We start from the raw sequence: 19,156 nt of genomic DNA, 5'->3' as shown, positions 1-19,156 counted from the left end.
TAATTTTTTATATTCAAATTTTTTAATGTTCGGGTTCGATATTCTGCATTACAGTGCATTGTTTTCACAATTTCCACAAACCGGTAGCAATACTCTCAGAATGCTTGTTTTAGTGAGGTTGCAGCCGTATCCAAACTAATGTTGACAAGCAAAACCTCTATGCCTGTAATCTTATTTATTCCTTTTCCTTATAAGTAAAGTGAAGGGGGTGGGGGTGGGGGTGGGGGCACGTTCAATGAGGATCTATGTTCTATTCTGCGAGAGGCAGCGGGCGTAACCATCGATCCCTCGGATATACTTGCGATACATAGAATCCCAGGTTCTACGTGCGTTAATTATATCATATCGTGCGTGTATACTGTTCTATCGCGCGTTAATCCTATCCTATCGTGCGTTAATCCTATCAGGTTTATTGTTTAATTTCAACAATTCTTCTGTTTATCATATTGTGTTAATCGTTTCGTGCCTGTTCATAAGCAAGTACATTTATTACTAACTCGTTCGGTGCGCCGTTTACGAATATTTATCGAATAAGAATTGTAAAATCCTATCCAACATTCCGTCAGGATACTAATTTTTATTTTTTTTTAGATCAAAATAAACCAATATCATATGTAAATCATATCTGTTAACATTGAAAATGAAAAACGAAGTTGTTAGGAACCAGGTAACATATTTACCTGTATATCGAATATATTAACTCGTACGCAGAGTATATACCTGCGTAAACATTAACTTTTTTGCAATATAATTTTGTTGCATCATATTGTATATATTTTATACATATATTTTTATATGTGATATTTGATTTCAGGCTGAAATGTTCTCGGATCAGCTAGGGTGTGTGGTAATGAAAATAATGTTAACAAATCGTACGCGGAATGTCTATCTGCGAAAATATTTATTTAACTTTTCTGTAATAATGCATCATGTTTAATGCATCATTTTCTTATACAGAAAGAAATTTACTATGATAGATTTTATATTTACTTTATACAAGAGCTGGATTTATGTAATTAGAACCGCTATTTTCCGAGTGATTTAATCTCGGGCTGAAATATTCGTGGCGATCGGCTAGGGTGTTCGGTAATGAAAACAATTTTAACAATACAGAAAATTTATTGATCACTAAAGCTCATAATTTTAGTTAAAAAAAAATAACTGGTCATTTTTATACATTCTATAAATGATGCAGCGATGATTAACGACTCGGCAATTGTTACTAAAAAGAAATTCTATGTAAATCTTCATTTGTACGTGTTCTCTCTCAAATTCTGCCATTATCAGTTTGTTCGTAAATATTGTTTAAAGCGATCATACGTTTATCATGAACATCGTTTATCCTTTCCTATCGTGTATCAATCCTATCATATCGTGCGTGTATACTGTTCTATCGTGCGTTAATCCTATCCTTTCGTGCGTGTTTACTGTTCTATCGTGCGTTAATTCTATCCTATCGTGCGTAAATCCTATCCTATCGTTTATCTTGTAATAAATAACGTTGCGGGTACTGTAGGTGGTTGCTTGCTTGTAGGAAACTATCCATTAGTTTATAATTACTTTGTTTTATTTTTATGCTGTTTTGTGTTCGTGTTCACAAGTTAATGCCATCGACCACAAGTGTCGGCGATTTTATCAGTTTCTTGAAAATAATTGAGAAACAGGCAAAATCCTACCAGTAAGCTTCTTGAGTGTAGCGGGTGAAGCGACAGGATGGCAACGAGTTCTCTAGATTTTCTTTATTTCGCTATCCAACCGATTTTGAACACCACACATCAACTCCGTGGTGTTATCTTATCAATTCCTTGCATTTATTTCCCTACAATTATCCTTCAAAATCATTTTAATCCATTTCTGCATATCTCAGTCGTTTTTAAAGACATATTTTTAGAATTTGATAATGAATATTATATATTATGCGGTGATTTTAATTTAGTGTGAAAGCTATTACAGGCTAACCATAATTATAGCAGTATAAATAACCCTAAGGCTCGTTGTAAAGTTTTAGAAGTCATGGAGGATTTACAACTTCTTGATTACTTTAGAATTTTGCAACCAGATAAAAAAGCTTATAGATGGCAAAAAAAAAAAAAAACAACATTTAAGCAAGGTCGTTTTGATTATTTTCCGATTTCTAATAGTTTGTCCAATTTATTTTAGAACTGTATAATTGAACCAGGGTACAGGTCAGACCACTCTATTGTTTTACTTGAAATTAAATGTAATCCCTTTAAGAGAGAAGACGTGGTCTTTGGAAATTTAATAATAGTCTTTTGACTGATAAAGAATATGTGTCAAAGGTCAAAGAAACTATTCATTCTGTAAGTAGTCAATTTTTAGAAAACAGTAAGTTGCGAATTTCAGTGTAAAAATAGTATTAATGAATGTTTATTTTTGGAAGTATTAATGATGGAAATAAGGGGGTTACTATATTATATTCAGCATATAAGGAAATGGAAAAGACAGAGAAAAATTATTGCTACCCGAAATTGAGGCTTTGGAGTTAAATAATTCTTCTGACATTGATTTGTTGGATGAAATAAAAATGCTTTAGAAAGTCTTCGCAAAGAAAAATTACAAGGTCATATGATAAGATCACGTGCTCTTTGATTAGAAGATGGTGAATATTTATTATGAAAATCTATATACATGCAATGTAGATTTGGAGAATAGTATCTATAATTACAACTCACCTAAGTTAGAAAAGCAAATGGCCAAATGTTTATATAAAGACACTGTGGAAACAGAGGTACTACTGTATTAAAACATATGACAAACAACAAATCTCTTGAAAGAGATAGGTATACCGCTGAATTCTTTAAGTTCTTTTGAAAACATATAAAATATTTTGTTGTAAGAGCAATTAAGGTAGCACAAACTTTTTCGGCACGCATAGACACGGATTTTGCCGAAACTTTTCCAGAATGTAGACCTTACTATACTATCTAAAATGAACATGCCAAATTGTCTATATACTGATCAGTTTCCAATGAAACTCGACGTAAACTTCATTTTTTTACCAAAATAGGCCATTTTTACTGCAGTGTTATAAAAAAGTGCAGCAAGTTCAATGATTAACAAGCATAGAATTAAAATCACCAATTCTTCACCTTTTTTAAAATGTAATAAAACGTGCTGGGGAAGCTATTCTTATTGTTGTGAAATAATAAGTTCAAAACTGATAAAAATTTTGGAAAATGAATTATCTCCCCTTGCAATTTAGAACTTGTTCAAAAAGAGAAATGTTGAAACAGCATGTCAACAAAGTGTTTTTCTTCCCAATATCTTTTTATCGTTATTGTTATTATGACTCATAGATAGTGTCACTACACCTCTAATATGAACATCTATTAGTGTTTCTGAAATCCCATCCAATGCCTTATCATGTTTATATAGTGCACATGGACTTAATGGATCTTTGTTACAGGTTTGTTATGCATATGAATTTCTGAAAAAATTACAAATTACAAAGAAAAATGCCAGTTATATTAAATACAATACCACTGGAACTTAATTTACATGCATGTGTTATGAATGTTTCTTTCAATCTAAAATATATGAGTTGTTTCCCCTTTTAATTCTTTCAATCCCTGTATGAAAACAAACTAGAAAACCACTAAACACAAGAAAACCACACTAATTAAATCTGTAAACAAAAAAACTTTGTGCAAGGATATATCTATTAATTACCATAAATAATCTGGTATTCTATAAATAATATAAAAATTATTTCCTTAATTAAAGAAACCCCTCCCTCACCACAAAAGCTTGGAAAATACACACAAAATCACATATGTATCATTTGTAAGTTAGAAAATTGATTGTTAAAACCAAACACTTTTCACATATTCTTATATATGTAGATGTATTTATTTTTAAAATATTAAAACAGTTTGTTGCATGTACATTAATGAAGATTGCATTCATGCATGTGGGGGATAGTCAGAGGTAGTTTCAAAATTTTTGGAATAGAGAATTTTGTTAGTTTTTTATAAGTTTCCTGCTAGCTATTAAGAAAGTTGAAACATTTTACCAAACTAATTATTGTACTGTTTGAGGGATTATTTTTCCAAGTATACTCACATCAATGAATAAAAATGCACGTAGATATTGTATTGATAGTTATTATTTTAAATTGGCTTGTGTATAGTGGTCTTTATGTCAATAATTGTCATTGGGACATAGGTTAATTGGTATGAAACAATGAAAGGAATGAAATATTATGCATTGGGGATGTTAAAATAACATTAAATTCAAACTTGCTATTTGGAGGAAAACGTTTAAAAATTCTCTGCAATTGTAATCTGAGGGAATTGTATTTTTGTAAATAATGCATGTAAATTTATAATTATAATATCATATCGGGTACTTGTATAATATAGATTGTGAAGTTTTAAAAAAGATAATTCGAAAATGCATCATCCTTGATTACAGTTAAACAGGAAATATGGAATGAAATTAGCAGACGTGTAAATACTTCGATCTAAGGGTTATAGAGTGTATCAAATACAGTTCTATAACTAGGACTTATTTGGTAGTAAAAGTGTGTATCTGGTAACTGAAAAAATAACCATGTATGCTAAGTAGTAGATTCCAGGCAACTTTTTAAGAGTTCTTTTCTTCAAACTGCTTGGTTAAAAGCATATGGGTTCACCATGAATTAAAAATTCAAGTTGTTTAAGTGATTTATCATTAGAAGTACTCTTATATATATATATATATATATATATATATATATATATATATATATATATATATATATATATATATATATATATCTACACTTGGTTTTAAAAATTCATTACCTTAGCATTCTCATCTTTATGCATTCTTTTAAATTCAATAAAGTTATAATTAAATGAAATACAGATGTATGATTTTATTAGTGCTGCAACAATAACTTGAGGGATTGACAAAGAAGTTGCCAAAGGATTTCATGATAATTTATATTAGAATACTATTTCTAACTGGTATGAGTAATAATTACCATAATATATTTTGACACCCAAATCATTGAATTCTTTGAATGAAATTTAAAACATCAAGGAAGAAGTCAACTGTTTTTACGCACTGAATGAATACATGTACATGTAGCATTATAATCTTTCTTACCATATACCATAGCAATCAGTTAGGCAAACAGGAGGCCTAAGGGCCTTATGGCTCACCTGAGCAACTGTAGCGATAACGCTGATGGAATCAGAACAATGTATCTTGACAAGTTAGTAGAGTAATTCTTGTTTAAAAAAGATCTTTAAAATTTTCTGCACATAATCTCATGTTAAACGTCAATCTCTTATTTTCTTCGAGAAGAACATTTTGAATTTTTGTCTTTTATTACTATGTAAAAATCCACCCCCTCTAATTGTGAGCTCACCCTACTCCTAGGAATCATAATTTGAACAAATTTGAGTCTACGCTACCTAAGGATGTTTCCACCAAAGTTTCAGCTTTTTTTTGGCTAAATGATTTTTAAGAAATTTTTACAGAACGCCAACAAATTTTTAATAATTATAAATAAGGTTCGTGCTCTGTATGTGACCTATTTTTATCTGTTTGTCTGTACATTCATCCATCCAAATATCTGTCCATCTAATGAAGGTCATATCAGATTTCTTTTTAAAAAATTCTGTAGTGACCTTGAACCAATTTCAAGGTCAAATGTTTAGACCATAGCAGATGTTTAGTTCTTTATCACTCTCCCCTGAAAGAGTGTGTTACCCTTGTTCTAACAAATTTGAACCCCCTAAACTTCTGGATGATTTGTGCTAAGTTTGGTTAGAATTGGCTTAGTGGTTCTGGAGAAAAAACTAAAATGTGGAAAGTTCACAGATGGACGGACAGACAGAGACGGATGCCCTAAAAAAAGCTTTCAGCTCAGGTGAGCTAAAACATAAGTTTGATAAAATATGCTCTCTTTCGTTTTCATCTAAATTTGGTAATCATTACAAAATGAAATGAGATAGAAAGACATAAACTGTCTATTATACATAGAATTGAACAAAATTATTTATCATGTTTCCATGTTAACGATTGTTTATATATTTTACCTAGATTCGATAACTTGTAAACCATTATTACAAACACTCTTAATTTATTCCATATGTAAAACTTCGCATTTTATTCTCAAAAGGACATAATTTACACATATTTATGAACCATAGTAAGGGTTTTATAAAGTTTGAAAGTTGTAAAATATTCATTTTTGTTTCAAAGGAAACAAAAATGAATATTTTGAGGAAGTATTTTGAGGAAACTTCCCCATCATGTTTTGATTGTTTCTGATAACAGAAGACCCGTCATTTCAGATTTCAGGATTGGTGTCGGTTTGCATCAATCTGTCCGCAAGAATTTGCAGGGCATCACCAAAAATGTCTCATATCTAGGTTTTTTACAAAGTCGTTAACCAAGTACTTTTTAGCCCTTGATACAATGAAGAAAGATAAATACTTTGATTTGCGAAATGTATTACAAAATAGTTAAGATGTGATGCGTTGAGAGTTTGATAAAGATTTATCACAAACAAATTTAATTGAAATAAATATTTAAGCAGAAAAGGTGTGTTCTTCAGTAAAATTCAAGACCATTTTGTGCTAGGAAAAATGGGTATGTGTATCCTTGGTAGCGGAGATGCCTAGTAACCAACTTTTGGTGTTTTTATGATAGATATATGATAATATCCATTATATTCAAATTTGACAAAAATATGTGACTATGCGTGCCGAACCTCCTATACAAATGTTTAAATGCTTACAGAGAATGGCTTTTAATTGTATCTTTAAAAAAAAAAAAAAGAAAAGAGCTCCCCATCTCACAAAGACTTAATGTTATTTCATCTTTACCAAAAGGTGATAAGCCTAGACAATTTTTCTAAAAAATTGGCGACAAATTACACTTTTAAATGTTTTGCATAAAATTATTTCAGGATGTATAAGCTTGAGAATTAAAAAGGTTTTAGGCTCACTGATATCAGATACACAGAAGTCTGGTTTTCTAAATGGTAGATACATAGGGGAAAACAGTAGATTTATCTATGATATGTCTTATACTGATTTAAAAAAAATATATTCAAGGTCTTTAAGTACTTATAGATTTTGAAAAACCTTTCACTCAATGTCTTGATCATTTATATATCAAGTTCTAAAGTTGTTTTTTTTGGTTTTTGAGACTATATTATCCAATGGATAAAGATTTTAAACACCATTTTTAGAGCCACTATATTACAGCGTGGCTTTTTATCAAAGCAATTTGATATACAGAGAGGTTGTAGACAAAAGAACCCTGTTGCTCCATATTTCTTTATTCTATGTGCTGATATCCTTGCAATAATGATTAAGCAAATCAATGACATAAATGGTATATGTATAAATAACACAACACAAAATATCACAATATGCAGATGACACTTCACTAGTCCTTGATAGTTCACCCAAATCTCTTTTTGCAGCTTTAGATACTATATAATTTTATTTTAGTTTTTCTGGCTTGAAGATAAATACATGTAAGATAGAAATAATTTGGATTGGTTCCAAATTATTTTCTGATCAAGTTTATCATCATACAAAATGAAAGTTGGATTAAGGAACTACAACTTTTAATCTTTTAGGTATTCAATTTACAGTTGATCTTAATGAAATTATACATATTAATTTTGGGCTTCAAAACCCAAATAAGTATTGCACTTTATTGAACAGTGGAAACGAAGAATTCTTACTCATATTGGCAGAGTTACTGTAACTAAAAGTTTGCTTATCCCAAAATTAAACCACTTGTTTATTTCACTGCTTACTTCAAAAAGGCAGACAATTTTTTACTTATGTAAATAAATATATGTATCTTTGACTTTTTGTGGAAATCTAAGGTAGATAAAGAGATCAGTTATAACACAAGACTATATTTCAGGGGGTATGAAAATGGTTTATATAAACAACTTTATTACACCCCTTAAATGTTCATGGATAAAAAGGTTAACAAAATCCTTTAAACCATGTATGGATATTTTTTTATACCATCAATGGACATGATTTTTTACAGAAATTATATGATTTTGGAGACACTTTTGTATTGGAATGCCTACATAAAGAAAACAATGCCTTTTAGAAAGATGTTCTCTATTCTTGGTCATGTTATATAAAACCTATTATCAACCATTCAAATATTAAAGACAACATTTAAAATGTTCCAGAATGTTATAATTTTAATATAAAAGTAGCCAACAAAACAATTTTTTGTAAATCCTGTTATAAAACTGCGGTAAAGGTAGTGCGAGATTTTCTTGATTAGGATTGTAATCTTTTAGTTTTTTTGATGTATTTGAAGGCAAATACAACCTCAATGATAAATGTATTATGCAATGAAAAAATGACCAACTGTCAACCATCTCAAAAATCCATAAAACGAAATACAAATTCAAAGCAGAGCAACACGGACCTCTATACAGATAGAGGTAGGATCAGGTGTTAGGTGGAGTGAGCATCCTCTGCTTACCGGTCACACCCGCCGTGTGCTCTTTGTCGTAATCGGGAAAAAACGGAAAAGTCTGTAGACAATTATGTGATTAATTATGGTCTAACAATTAGTATGAAAAACGCCAGTCAGCATGCGACCTAGTGGAAGATTGTATTTGCTGACAAGGTCGTTGTATCGACCAAAATATGACTTCAAACGAGACTGTTGATAGACCAGTTTTATCAACTTGTTGGTCAGTAGCTTGCCTCGCCTTAAAACTGTTCATACGAAGAGCATGTCCTTGTGTATCGAGTTAACTGAGAGACAAAAACACCATAAGCAGGTGATGAAGGTATATTGCTACATAAGTAAGGAAAGTTGACTATAAAAAAAATTGTAGTCTTCGCGTTTATCATAAAGTTTTGTTGCTAGGTTACCATCAATGTCCATTTCCAGTAAAATATCCAAATATGAAACAGATGACGCAGTGATATCTTTTATTTCAAGTTCACTGGGATATATCAAGTCGATGTAATTATGGAATTAACAATTGGTACTAGTAATTGATTTTACGTCGTCAATATACATGAATGTTGATTTGAACCCACAGCCTAATATAATATTATATTAATAATATAATATAATATTATATCATTATTACATCAATTTTGAAATATTTCAAATTATTATCAATTGATAGGACTTCTGTCAAAACAATTCTTGATCCATGTATTCCGGGTTTTTTTTCTGTTTTAATAACAGAAAAATGTACTACAATTATTAACAACCATTTGAACGAGAAAGAGGTATCCCAAGTGCTATAAATGAACAGACGACAGAACTAATCCCATATAGTATTGATGATAATTCAGTAAATGATGTTTTTAAAATTTGTTTTAAAACAACTAATGATTCTTCTGTGCAGAATTTCACACAGAATTCTTCCAGTTTGGTATTACCTTAAAAAAAATAATATCAAGTCTTTTGACAGCTTTGGGTTTTGTAAGAAAATGTAGAAACCATAGTCTATGTGGTTTTTTCGTGTGATATAATTCATACTCTGTGGAATGAACTGAGTCTTCATATTTACAGAAAGACTTCTGAAAGGATTGGGTTAAATGTATTCTATATCATAATCGATGAACGTCTATCAACATGTCATTACAAAGTTTTTAATTTTATCATTCTACACAGGGAAAAGTGGCTTGCATAATTTTCATGCGATTTCCTTTTCGCATGAAAATCATGCGCTAATCATGCGAAAATCAGATGAAAAGTTTCTCATGCGAATATCATGCGAATATGTTCACATGTTATTTGCATGAAAAATGTACAATTTTCATGCGAATAATTTTTCGTATGTTTTTCATGCGATTAGATATTTGTGTCATATTCATATAAAATTCATGCAAAATTCACATGAAAATTGCATGTTTTTCATATGAAAATTTAATTATGACAAATCAGTCTATAACACTTTAAAAACATTCTTTCATTAATATGTTGACATACTAGTGTCTTTTTTGTTAACAAATTTGACATTAAGACAACTTAACAATTTCTACATGTGTTGGAATTAATACTTGTATAAATAAAAATTAGAATAGAGTTTACATTTTATCAAAATATAAATGTTTTCAAAACTTTTAAAGTCTTTGTTTATGTAAACATGCAAGACTTTGCCTTTACAAAAGTCATTCACACCCACTGAGAGTTATATCTCTCTTCTTAGAAGGTCAGTCAACATTAAGATTTTATTAAGATTTTATTACATGTACATGTGTAATACTGGGCTGATTCCATTGGTCATTATTTCGGATACATACTTTATGTCTAAATATGTTTTTGAGATACAATTTATGAGTGCAGTAAATAAGTAAGTGAATTACATGTATATAGGAAAATTTCCAGCTATATATTCAAACATAAAATTAATTATTTCTATGCTAGACAATGAAAATTCACTGAAAATTCTTAACACTGTGATACAAGTTTTGCATGATTCCAAGTGATATTGCACAGATCACAGTATATTTCAAAAGAATCCAGGCCTTTGTGGTCTCAATTTTCAGTGTGTACCAATGTTATTGGACTGATGTTGGTGTAATCACTCGGGTGTCTGTATCATGTGCCTTTATCTTCCTTCTTCTGTAGCATGTCTCTTTATCGCTCTCCATATTTAAATATCTTTGCCAACCTTGTGTATATGCAAGACAAAATATAATTCATAATAAAACATGCAAACAAAGGTACATGTATTGAGTACATGTATAACAGCGTAAAGCACAAGATTTATACACTCAGATAAAATTAAAAAAACAATCATAATGTATTTCTGTATTGAAATAACTTACAGTATGTTTTATCGATCAAAAGCAAATGAGATCAAGAGGTATGTCCAACCTCTTTAATCAAATATAAGTTAATTAATCCATGTTTGATTTTATATACATGTAATTACAAACTTTAGAAATATTCAAAACGCAAGGCATATTTCACCGAAAAAATACTTACATGTATCATCATATGGACAGTTTGTTGTGCATGATTTCCAAAGTGATATACATGTATGTTATTTTTATAGCCATCATATATAAACAACATATACTGGATTAGCATTCACCAATTCTTCTCTCTGTGTAACATTGCTTCGGATCTTAAAACAACCCTGTAGGGAAAAAATGTAAATGTTATGAACATTTTCAAATTGCATATATACTCCTATAAATGGATTCACCGTGACAATATGCACAAAAACTGTCCATGTAGACCAGATCTAGGAGGGGTCAAGGGGATCCAGACCCTCTAAAAAACTCTTTAAATTTAAATTATAAAATTCATAAAAATATGGCTTACTCCCAACCTTGTTACTCAATCAATCACACCCCCTCCCCCCCCCCCCCCCTCCACCGAGTTTATTTTCTGGATCCGCGCTTGAATTCAGATTGCATGCTTGCAACCGCATGTTTAAAATAAATATCTGCAGATTTATTTCGTAATCATTACGGTTACACTGTGTTCATTCATTCTTGTATAAGAAACACACAATAGATAGAAATTTGACAGACCCTCTGTCAACCCGAATTTCCCCGTATATTGTATATAGTTACATGTGAAGACCTGCATCGAAGTTTAATAATAACAGTAGATTTTTTCAGTATTTAAACACTTATTTGGCAACGTTAGTTAACATATAACATATAAACATAGAATATGCATACACTTGAAACATCGTAGTTCTAGGGTACCTGCATGTTGACGATCCGCTCCGCTCCTATCCAGGATCACGCTGAGTAAATAATCGTACGATAGATCGGACACATCTTGATGATGTTGATGTAAAGTTTCTGCTGGCTTGCATCACTGATCAGCCAGTGCCGATGTACATAACTTTGCAGCTAGAGAAAATTCAGTCTGTCTGCAGATGAGTTATCGCGGGAGATAACTCGAACGGGATTTCGGAAACGAATAAAAATGTTTGCAAGGGCTTACAAAAAAGATGCACATCAACCTGTAGCGCTTTAAATTATTAATGATAATTATTCTAATCATATCTAAATTACAAAATCTGATCTGATCTATTGCTTTTTGGTATATTGCTCTATGTAAAATCAAACACCATCTGACGGTTCTCAGTACCAAAAATATACGCAATATGTGACGTCAGCGGGAACGAGACTCGAGTACAAAGTGATTGACAGAGGTAAGAAACATAACACGTTAGGCCTAAATGAAATTTTTATGTATTATCGGAAGATCTCTGCTTCCCGTTTTGATAAAAAAAAACCATAATTCGAAATTTTTGCAAATTATTATAAAGAATTCGTTACAATTATTTATAACTGCATAATAAAGATGAAGTGTAGTGTGATGATGAACAGTGCTTATATCCTTAGCGTAATGTTATGGGCTTATGCAATAAAATATCTGATATCTTTTTCATTGAAGCATGACAAAAACATCCCTACACGGATATGGAGTTAATATTGGTACTATTTGGATGGAGGTGTGAACATGATGACATGCCTGTTGGCTGTATAAAAGGTGAGGATAAATCTAAATATACTGAGATTCTATATTCGAGCCAATCCAAAGCCTGAAAATTGTTTATTACATATGCTTGTTTTCTTCCAAAAGTCAAAAGAAGAGAAGAAAAGATCCTTCCATATTTTTCCAGAGTGTCTTTCCGCCATTAATAGCAGGTTCATAATTGAGTAAGCACAACAACTTACATGTAGTTTTGTTAAGAATTTGTGTAGGAGATGTGAAAAATATTAAATAAGAAATCCATTAATGAATATATGTATTACTTATAATACTTAATTATATCTATATAATTATATCTTTATAAGACCAAACAGGAATGAAATCATTTAATAATTATACAACAATAATATTTGCAGAGAACCTTAAGTTTACACATGCAGATTTGCAAAGACTCTTTGGAAAAGATTTTAACAGCGTGACAACCAACAACATTCCGGAAGAATTCATGGATACAGTGGTAAGTCATACTTCTATTATTTAAGAATTGTATGATAATTTGGATCAATGTTTAACATTGAAGCTCATTTAAGTGATTCAAACAACAGGCTTGAGCGAAAAGTTTATGTGTTGATCACTATTGTCTGTCTTAATTCTGTCCCAGAACAGTCTCCATCCCTCTGTAAACCTTTGACATTTTCTCCTTCTCCAGAACAGTTGAGCCAATATTTTAATCGAACTTGACACAAAACATTATTAGGTGAAAGGGAATTCCAGGTTGTTAATTTAACAATGAAAAGTCACACCTTTTTTTAGTGAAATTAGAATGATAAAAAATGTGTTATTTATAAAAAAAAAATCTTAAAAGCCTTTGGTCCAAATAGCTGAAACTTGTATGCAAGCATTTTGAGGTATTGTAGATTCAAATTTGTTCATATACATGTAATGGTTCCTAGGGTTGGGCCACAGTAGAAATTGTTTTTGACATTTAGAAATATTTTCCTAAAAAATTGAAACAACAAAAGGGGCTTGATGATTATGTGAGGAAAAATTTGAAAATCCTCTTAAACAAAATGTACAGTACTCTTTAAAGTTGTCCAAATGTTTTGTATTTGGCAGCATAAAGTAGATTTGATAAGTTATGGCTATTGATGCTCAGGTGAGCGATTTGGCTTATGTAATAAACTCACAAACTGAAAGCATAAAATAACAACAAGGACATGGATCAGAGTGATATTTAAAAGTGAGAATGGCTGTATTTGGATATGACAATTAGAAATTTATTGTATCTGATCAAATCTGCTTTAACAAGCATTTATCATGTTATCAACTGCATGTCATATATCAATGAATTAAGTTTTTATCTGCCAATATTAATAATTCACATTCAAAATAGATACTGGTATGCCATTCAGTAATAGGAAAATTTCATGAACACTACATTATGTATATTTTCTTGTAGATTGATGAAGAAACAAGCCTTTCGAGAAGTGGAAGAAGAAGACATTTGAATTTTGTTCTCATCTAAATAAAGAAGATTTTCCTAAAAAGATTATTGTCATTGTTTTCTGTTAACATTAATTCTGTATGAAGCAAATTAATTAGGACTTCAGTTTTCTTTTCAAAGTATAACAGCTTATATTCTCAAATTTAGATAAAAAGAGATCAAGATTTCAAGATTATTAAATTCAGCTGCATAGTATTTTGTATGAAAATTGCATGATATTTGCATGATATTCGCATGAAACAACAGTGAAACATAAGATATACATTTTCGCATGAATATCGTGCGAACTTTTTATCATATGATATTCGGATGAAAATTATGTCAAAATCGCATGAAGTTTTCGCATGAAATTCATGCGTGTTACTTTTCGTCTCTTTCTCATGCGAAGAATTCGCATGAACTTCATGCGAATTTCATATGAGATTCATGCGAGCCACTTTTGCCTGTGTATCTATGAAACAATACTTTTTTTCGTGTCTGATGTTGAACAAGGTGCCAACACTAATTGGTTTTCTTCGTCATTTAAAGGTAAAAAAGGTAAATGTAATGATTTGCTGCAATTCAAAGTTTTAAAGTGCATAAATTGGAAAATCAATGGGATATTTGGAAAGAAAGTTTTGACTGATAACTTTTTCCTTTGTTCTGTTCTTGTTTGTTTTATGGTTTTTTTCCTCTTGTGTATTATGAACTTTACAGCTATTTTTCCTTTTCCTTGCTTTTGTCTGTTTTAGGGTTTTTTTTTCAAGTAAGTAATTAACACTGCTTAGCATTATTAAAGTGCATCTACTTAGAGTTTGTTATTAAAAATATACAGGCGAGTGTGTGAGTTGGTACGTTTGTGTGTGGTTTCTGTGCGTGTAATTGTGTGTATGCTTGTATTTCATAAATAAATAAATTATTAAAAAAAATACCATAATTACCTTTAAAGCAGCCTCTTTCATGAATGTCATTGAATCTTCACATGAACACGTCGGGAGTGTCAAAACGTATTTGGTTTCATATGATAAACTTTGAAGTCCTGATTTAGTTTTTATATGACGGATCATATGGCCCAAGACAGCCGTCACTACATCAATTGACTTCATTTGCTTGCCGTTGACGGCAATAAGATTGTCTGGAACCTAACGTAAAGTACCCACGATTAATACGTGAACATGTTTATAAGCTTCATCTGGTTGTATAACTTTGTAATTGAAATTAACCTACCGTTTCATTGGAGCAAAAGAGACCCAAAGTAAATTTGCGGAAAAGTAGATGATTACTAGCGTTATCAAGCTGCATGTGTTGGAGTTCAGCTTCAAATCCGTATGATTGAATGTTTCCCTTGTCATCAAACAATGCCACCGTGGGTGTTGTTTGTGACTTTGTTCCATTTGGTTGTGTGTCAAATGGTACGTTAAAATCTAAAATACACTCTTTTTGTTGATCACGTGTGATCTTGCAAGCGTTTGAGGTATGGTTTTTTCCAAGTTGTATTGCAATAACAACTTCCATTTTTCTTCTGATTGATATTTTCCCTCAGTCAACTATGCATTGTATATCAATAATGCTAGTTTTATGTTTCTGCAATTTAAATAGTCATTCTTTATGCAATTGTATGTGATATAAAATTGTCAAAAAGTAAGTTAATATACAGATCATCCATAACTTTATTTAAAAACTTACCTTTTTTACTATTTATAACTTTGCATGATTAAGAATTTAAATAAAAATGACTGGGTAAACGTATAGAGCTCATTGAAATTACGTATATATGTATAGCCTGAAAAAAGTTAACATCTGGTTTTTTATTGCTCCAGCAGATGGAAACCCGTTTGGAGATTCACAACTTTAAGCTCACTAGGAAATATTTAAAATTTTACGTGTGCAGATCGAAGATTTAGAAAGATTTTTTTCCAGTAGGCAACATAGAATGGAATATGCTTCCATGGAGGAGAATATATATTATTTCGGTGTACAAAGTATAATGAAAAGAAAATTAGAGAATCAATACGGTGTTTTGAAAAAAAAAATTACATTATGTGTTATCAATTGTGTCATCAATTAATTAAATTAAGATTACAGATGATACAAGTTGTTATTGAAAATTTTTGTTAGATCTGTATTGAAAATACACATGAATATTTCTGCAGATATTTGACCATGCTAGTCTGTATAATGTAGTTTACAGTATTGAATAATTCTTTAAATACTCAGGATTTGAGTTCTCAAATTCGGATTGCTATAAAGTTGAATGTCATGAGTAAAACTTGTTCTAATCACAAAAAGTATTTTTGAAATGAATTATTATTGACATTACATTCGATTATTTTACTTTATTATGGAATTAGTCTAAAAATAATTTTGCCATACAGAGAAAATTCGGATTAAATTTTGCAGATTTTGTTTTCTGCTTAAACATTTTTGGCAGTACTCTATGATTAATAGTTAAGATTTAATATTTTAGTCTTTATACTTTTGCTTATATTCTGTTGGTTTTACCTCACTTCTTCATTTAATCAATCGAAAGACACGAATTGTAACAATACTGAAAAATGCTTAAAAACGATAAAAGACACCATATCTCAAAATTTTGATCATTGACCTCATATCATTTTATGCCAACAGAATAAGGTCAATATGAGTAGTTAAATATTATAAAGGTTTATGTGTTATCATTATTTAATTTTTTGTAAAATTAGAAAAATGGGCAGGATTTTAAAAACTAATAGAGAAAATTCGGACTAGAATATTTTTTTAAATTGTCGCCGAAATCTTAATGCTTTTTATCTATTTAGTGCCATTACCATTCATAAACTGTATTTCATTTTGTAAAGTGTTTAATTATTTCTAATATTGTTACATTTAAAAAAAATTTAAATGTTTAAATTTAAGGTTTTAATCATAGTGTAAAATTTTAATTGATTTTTCTTGATTTTTAAAAAAATATTCATTGGCTATTAAGGAAGTAGTCTTTTCTGGTTTTTGACTTGTCAAACGTAAATTTGATTAATTGTTCATTAAATCAAGATAAAAGAAAAAACAATGTGTGTGTGTGTTTATGATTGAATGTCTGTTTTGCATGTCTGTTTCTTTGAAAAAGAAATAAATTATAAAAAAAAAGATGAAAGAAAATTAAAATGTATATTTTTCTTTCTTTTTTATTATCATACAACTTGGCGTAGATAAAGAAACCAATGTTTGGAATCGAACAAGGACAATATTTTGGGCGTAATATTGGCGTAGAAAAATATCACATGTTTCGCAACTCAGAATTGCTGCAGATTAATGAGTCAGATTTAGCATTTTAAAAACAATTACATTAGGATTTTTTTTTTTACAAATGTGAACTAATGATATGATACAGGGTTTCAGAATATATTCTCTCTTATTAAATGGTCAATATATTAGCTTCTCTGTCAATTTATATCTTTACATAAAGTCTTCATCATATATAAAAATCAGAAATATTTTATTATTGGAAGCATATAAAAAAATCCAAAATATCTTCAAAATTTAAGAAAATTAGAGGAAATGCGGGATAAGAAATACCAATTTTAATATAAATATTTATTCCATTTAGTAGTATAAGCTGATAGACATTCTGATATTCTATCATTTCATTGAAGAATATAATCTTTTTAAAATTGTAAACAGATGTCTAGAGAACTACAAAGAGCTACACTTATTTTTATCATTCTTTGCGTTGAGAAAAAGGTGCTGAACTTCACCTGACCTTTATGCGAAAACAAAATGGTCAAATTTGATTAAACTGATAGAATCATTTGGTAATATGATCCGTTTGACTGTGTCAAAATTTCATGAATTTCTTATTATAAAAAGTATGTTTAATAAGGAGAAGACCTACTTTTTTGAAAGTGAAAATAACACTACAATCAAAGGTCTATTACATACAATTAATGGTTTTTCATTATCATCAATGGATATTTTTATCATTCTGAGTAAACGCCATCCTTAACAGTAGCGTCTTATAGAGAAAGTGAAAGTGGGGGTGGTAAACAAAATTTAAGTATTCTGCCAGTCAGCAATTCCACCCTCCTACTTTTTATTTTGAAATATTTTTTAAATTCTATTGTCCCCTTTATCTCAACATTGTGCTCGTTTGCAGCTCTGTCGTTTGCAAACATAAGGAGAAAAAGCATCTTTAAATCTATTTTTTTACTTTTTCAATCTTTGTCATAATACTATGAATAAAATGTGTATGTACTGTCTAATAAATTCAAATGATGTATTGTTGAGGCGCACAGAGTGTTTACATTATTAAAAAAAGATGAAAATCACATAAATATGTCATTATTCTTACATTCAATAGTACAATTGCAAGACTTTTTTTATAAATATAAGTGTTGATAAGGAATCATTCTTTGAGTATTATGAGGTGATGATATCGGTCAGAACGTGATTAAAAATAATTATAAAGTTTGGCTTTTTTTTTTTAGACTTTATCGGATTTTACCACGCCATGACCATTAATATCTCCTCATTATACTTTAAGAATGATTCTTTATTCCTCAAATTAAAGTATGAAAAATTTTTAAAGACCTGCATAGCAAACATTTTATCAAAATAATTACCGTAACGTAAGTCTATCGCAGAGTCTTAACGCCTTTATCAAATATATTTGATATAAAAATAGATTTTTAAAACGAAAGTTAATTATAAAAGTTAATGTAGTTTATAATTATTAAATAACGCATTTGCTAAAAGGAATCATCTGGACGACTGTACTTCTAGTTTTAATGAAATAAGTCATATTTTGGCGTACCTTTCAGACTCAGTTCCGTTCTGGAGATCAATGAATCACTGTTCGATCACCCTGTTAAATTGCAAAATCCGGTTTTCCAGAGCATTTGGCCTTATTTTCACGGGGATTTAAACGAATGTTTTTTAACGGTTATACTTTTATGAATATTGAACATACGAGTTAAGTAAACATAGAGGCAATTCGACTTTTTAACTCTATAGAAATAATTAAATTTGTACCAAACAGATTAATCAATCAATGATACAACATTCCAAATAGATGCAAGTGAGATTGCTGGCGATATTATTTTATACAAATATTAATTAGGGCAACATTGATTATAATAGCCCACGAGGGACGAAATATTGCCAAACTCAAAGCGGAAAGCTGTATATAATTGTTCCAACAAATTGGTTTTGTAATTCAGGTCTGTCACTTCATATGTTGCCGTCACACAAAGTCAACAGCTGTAA

At 30.2% G+C, this 19,156-nt stretch overlaps 1 protein-coding gene and 1 long non-coding RNA gene across 4 annotated transcripts in view; one reads left to right on the top strand and one right to left on the bottom strand.

Moving 5' to 3' along the window:
• LOC105346841 (heat shock 70 kDa protein 12A-like) overlaps positions 1–19,156 on the bottom strand; it is a 72,418-nt gene that overhangs the window by 28,922 nt on the left and 24,340 nt on the right. Inside the window, exons 1-3 of one of the 2 annotated variants that reach the window (XM_066074472.1) lie at positions 18,705–18,905; positions 15,146–15,502; positions 14,860–15,060 (exon numbers count right to left, since the gene is read on the bottom strand). In XM_066074472.1, the coding sequence (XP_065930544.1) occupies positions 14,860–15,060; positions 15,146–15,433 (489 nt within the window). In that variant the 5' untranslated portion in view covers positions 15,434–15,502; positions 18,705–18,905. Of the gene's footprint in view, positions 1–14,859; positions 15,061–15,145; positions 15,503–18,704; positions 18,906–19,156 lie in introns of those variants that run through there. The other variant, XM_066074471.1, reaches the window with a different exon arrangement.
• Positions 12,225–13,929, top strand: LOC136272624 (uncharacterized). Of its 2 annotated transcripts, none has more exons than XR_010710600.1 (4): positions 12,225–12,492; positions 12,586–12,662; positions 12,852–12,952; positions 13,895–13,916. It is a non-coding gene; the product is annotated as an uncharacterized lncRNA (long non-coding RNA). The 2 variants fall into 2 exon arrangements; XR_010710599.1 differs by having other exon boundaries at positions 12,234–12,492; positions 12,586–12,650; positions 13,895–13,929.

Source organism: Magallana gigas, chromosome 2, assembly GCF_963853765.1.
Source record: "Magallana gigas chromosome 2, xbMagGiga1.1, whole genome shotgun sequence".
Classification (NCBI taxonomy): Eukaryota; Metazoa; Mollusca; class Bivalvia; order Ostreida; family Ostreidae; genus Magallana; species Magallana gigas.
The sequence above is the reverse complement of the archived record's forward strand: the minus strand, read 5'-3'. Positions and strand labels throughout refer to the sequence as shown.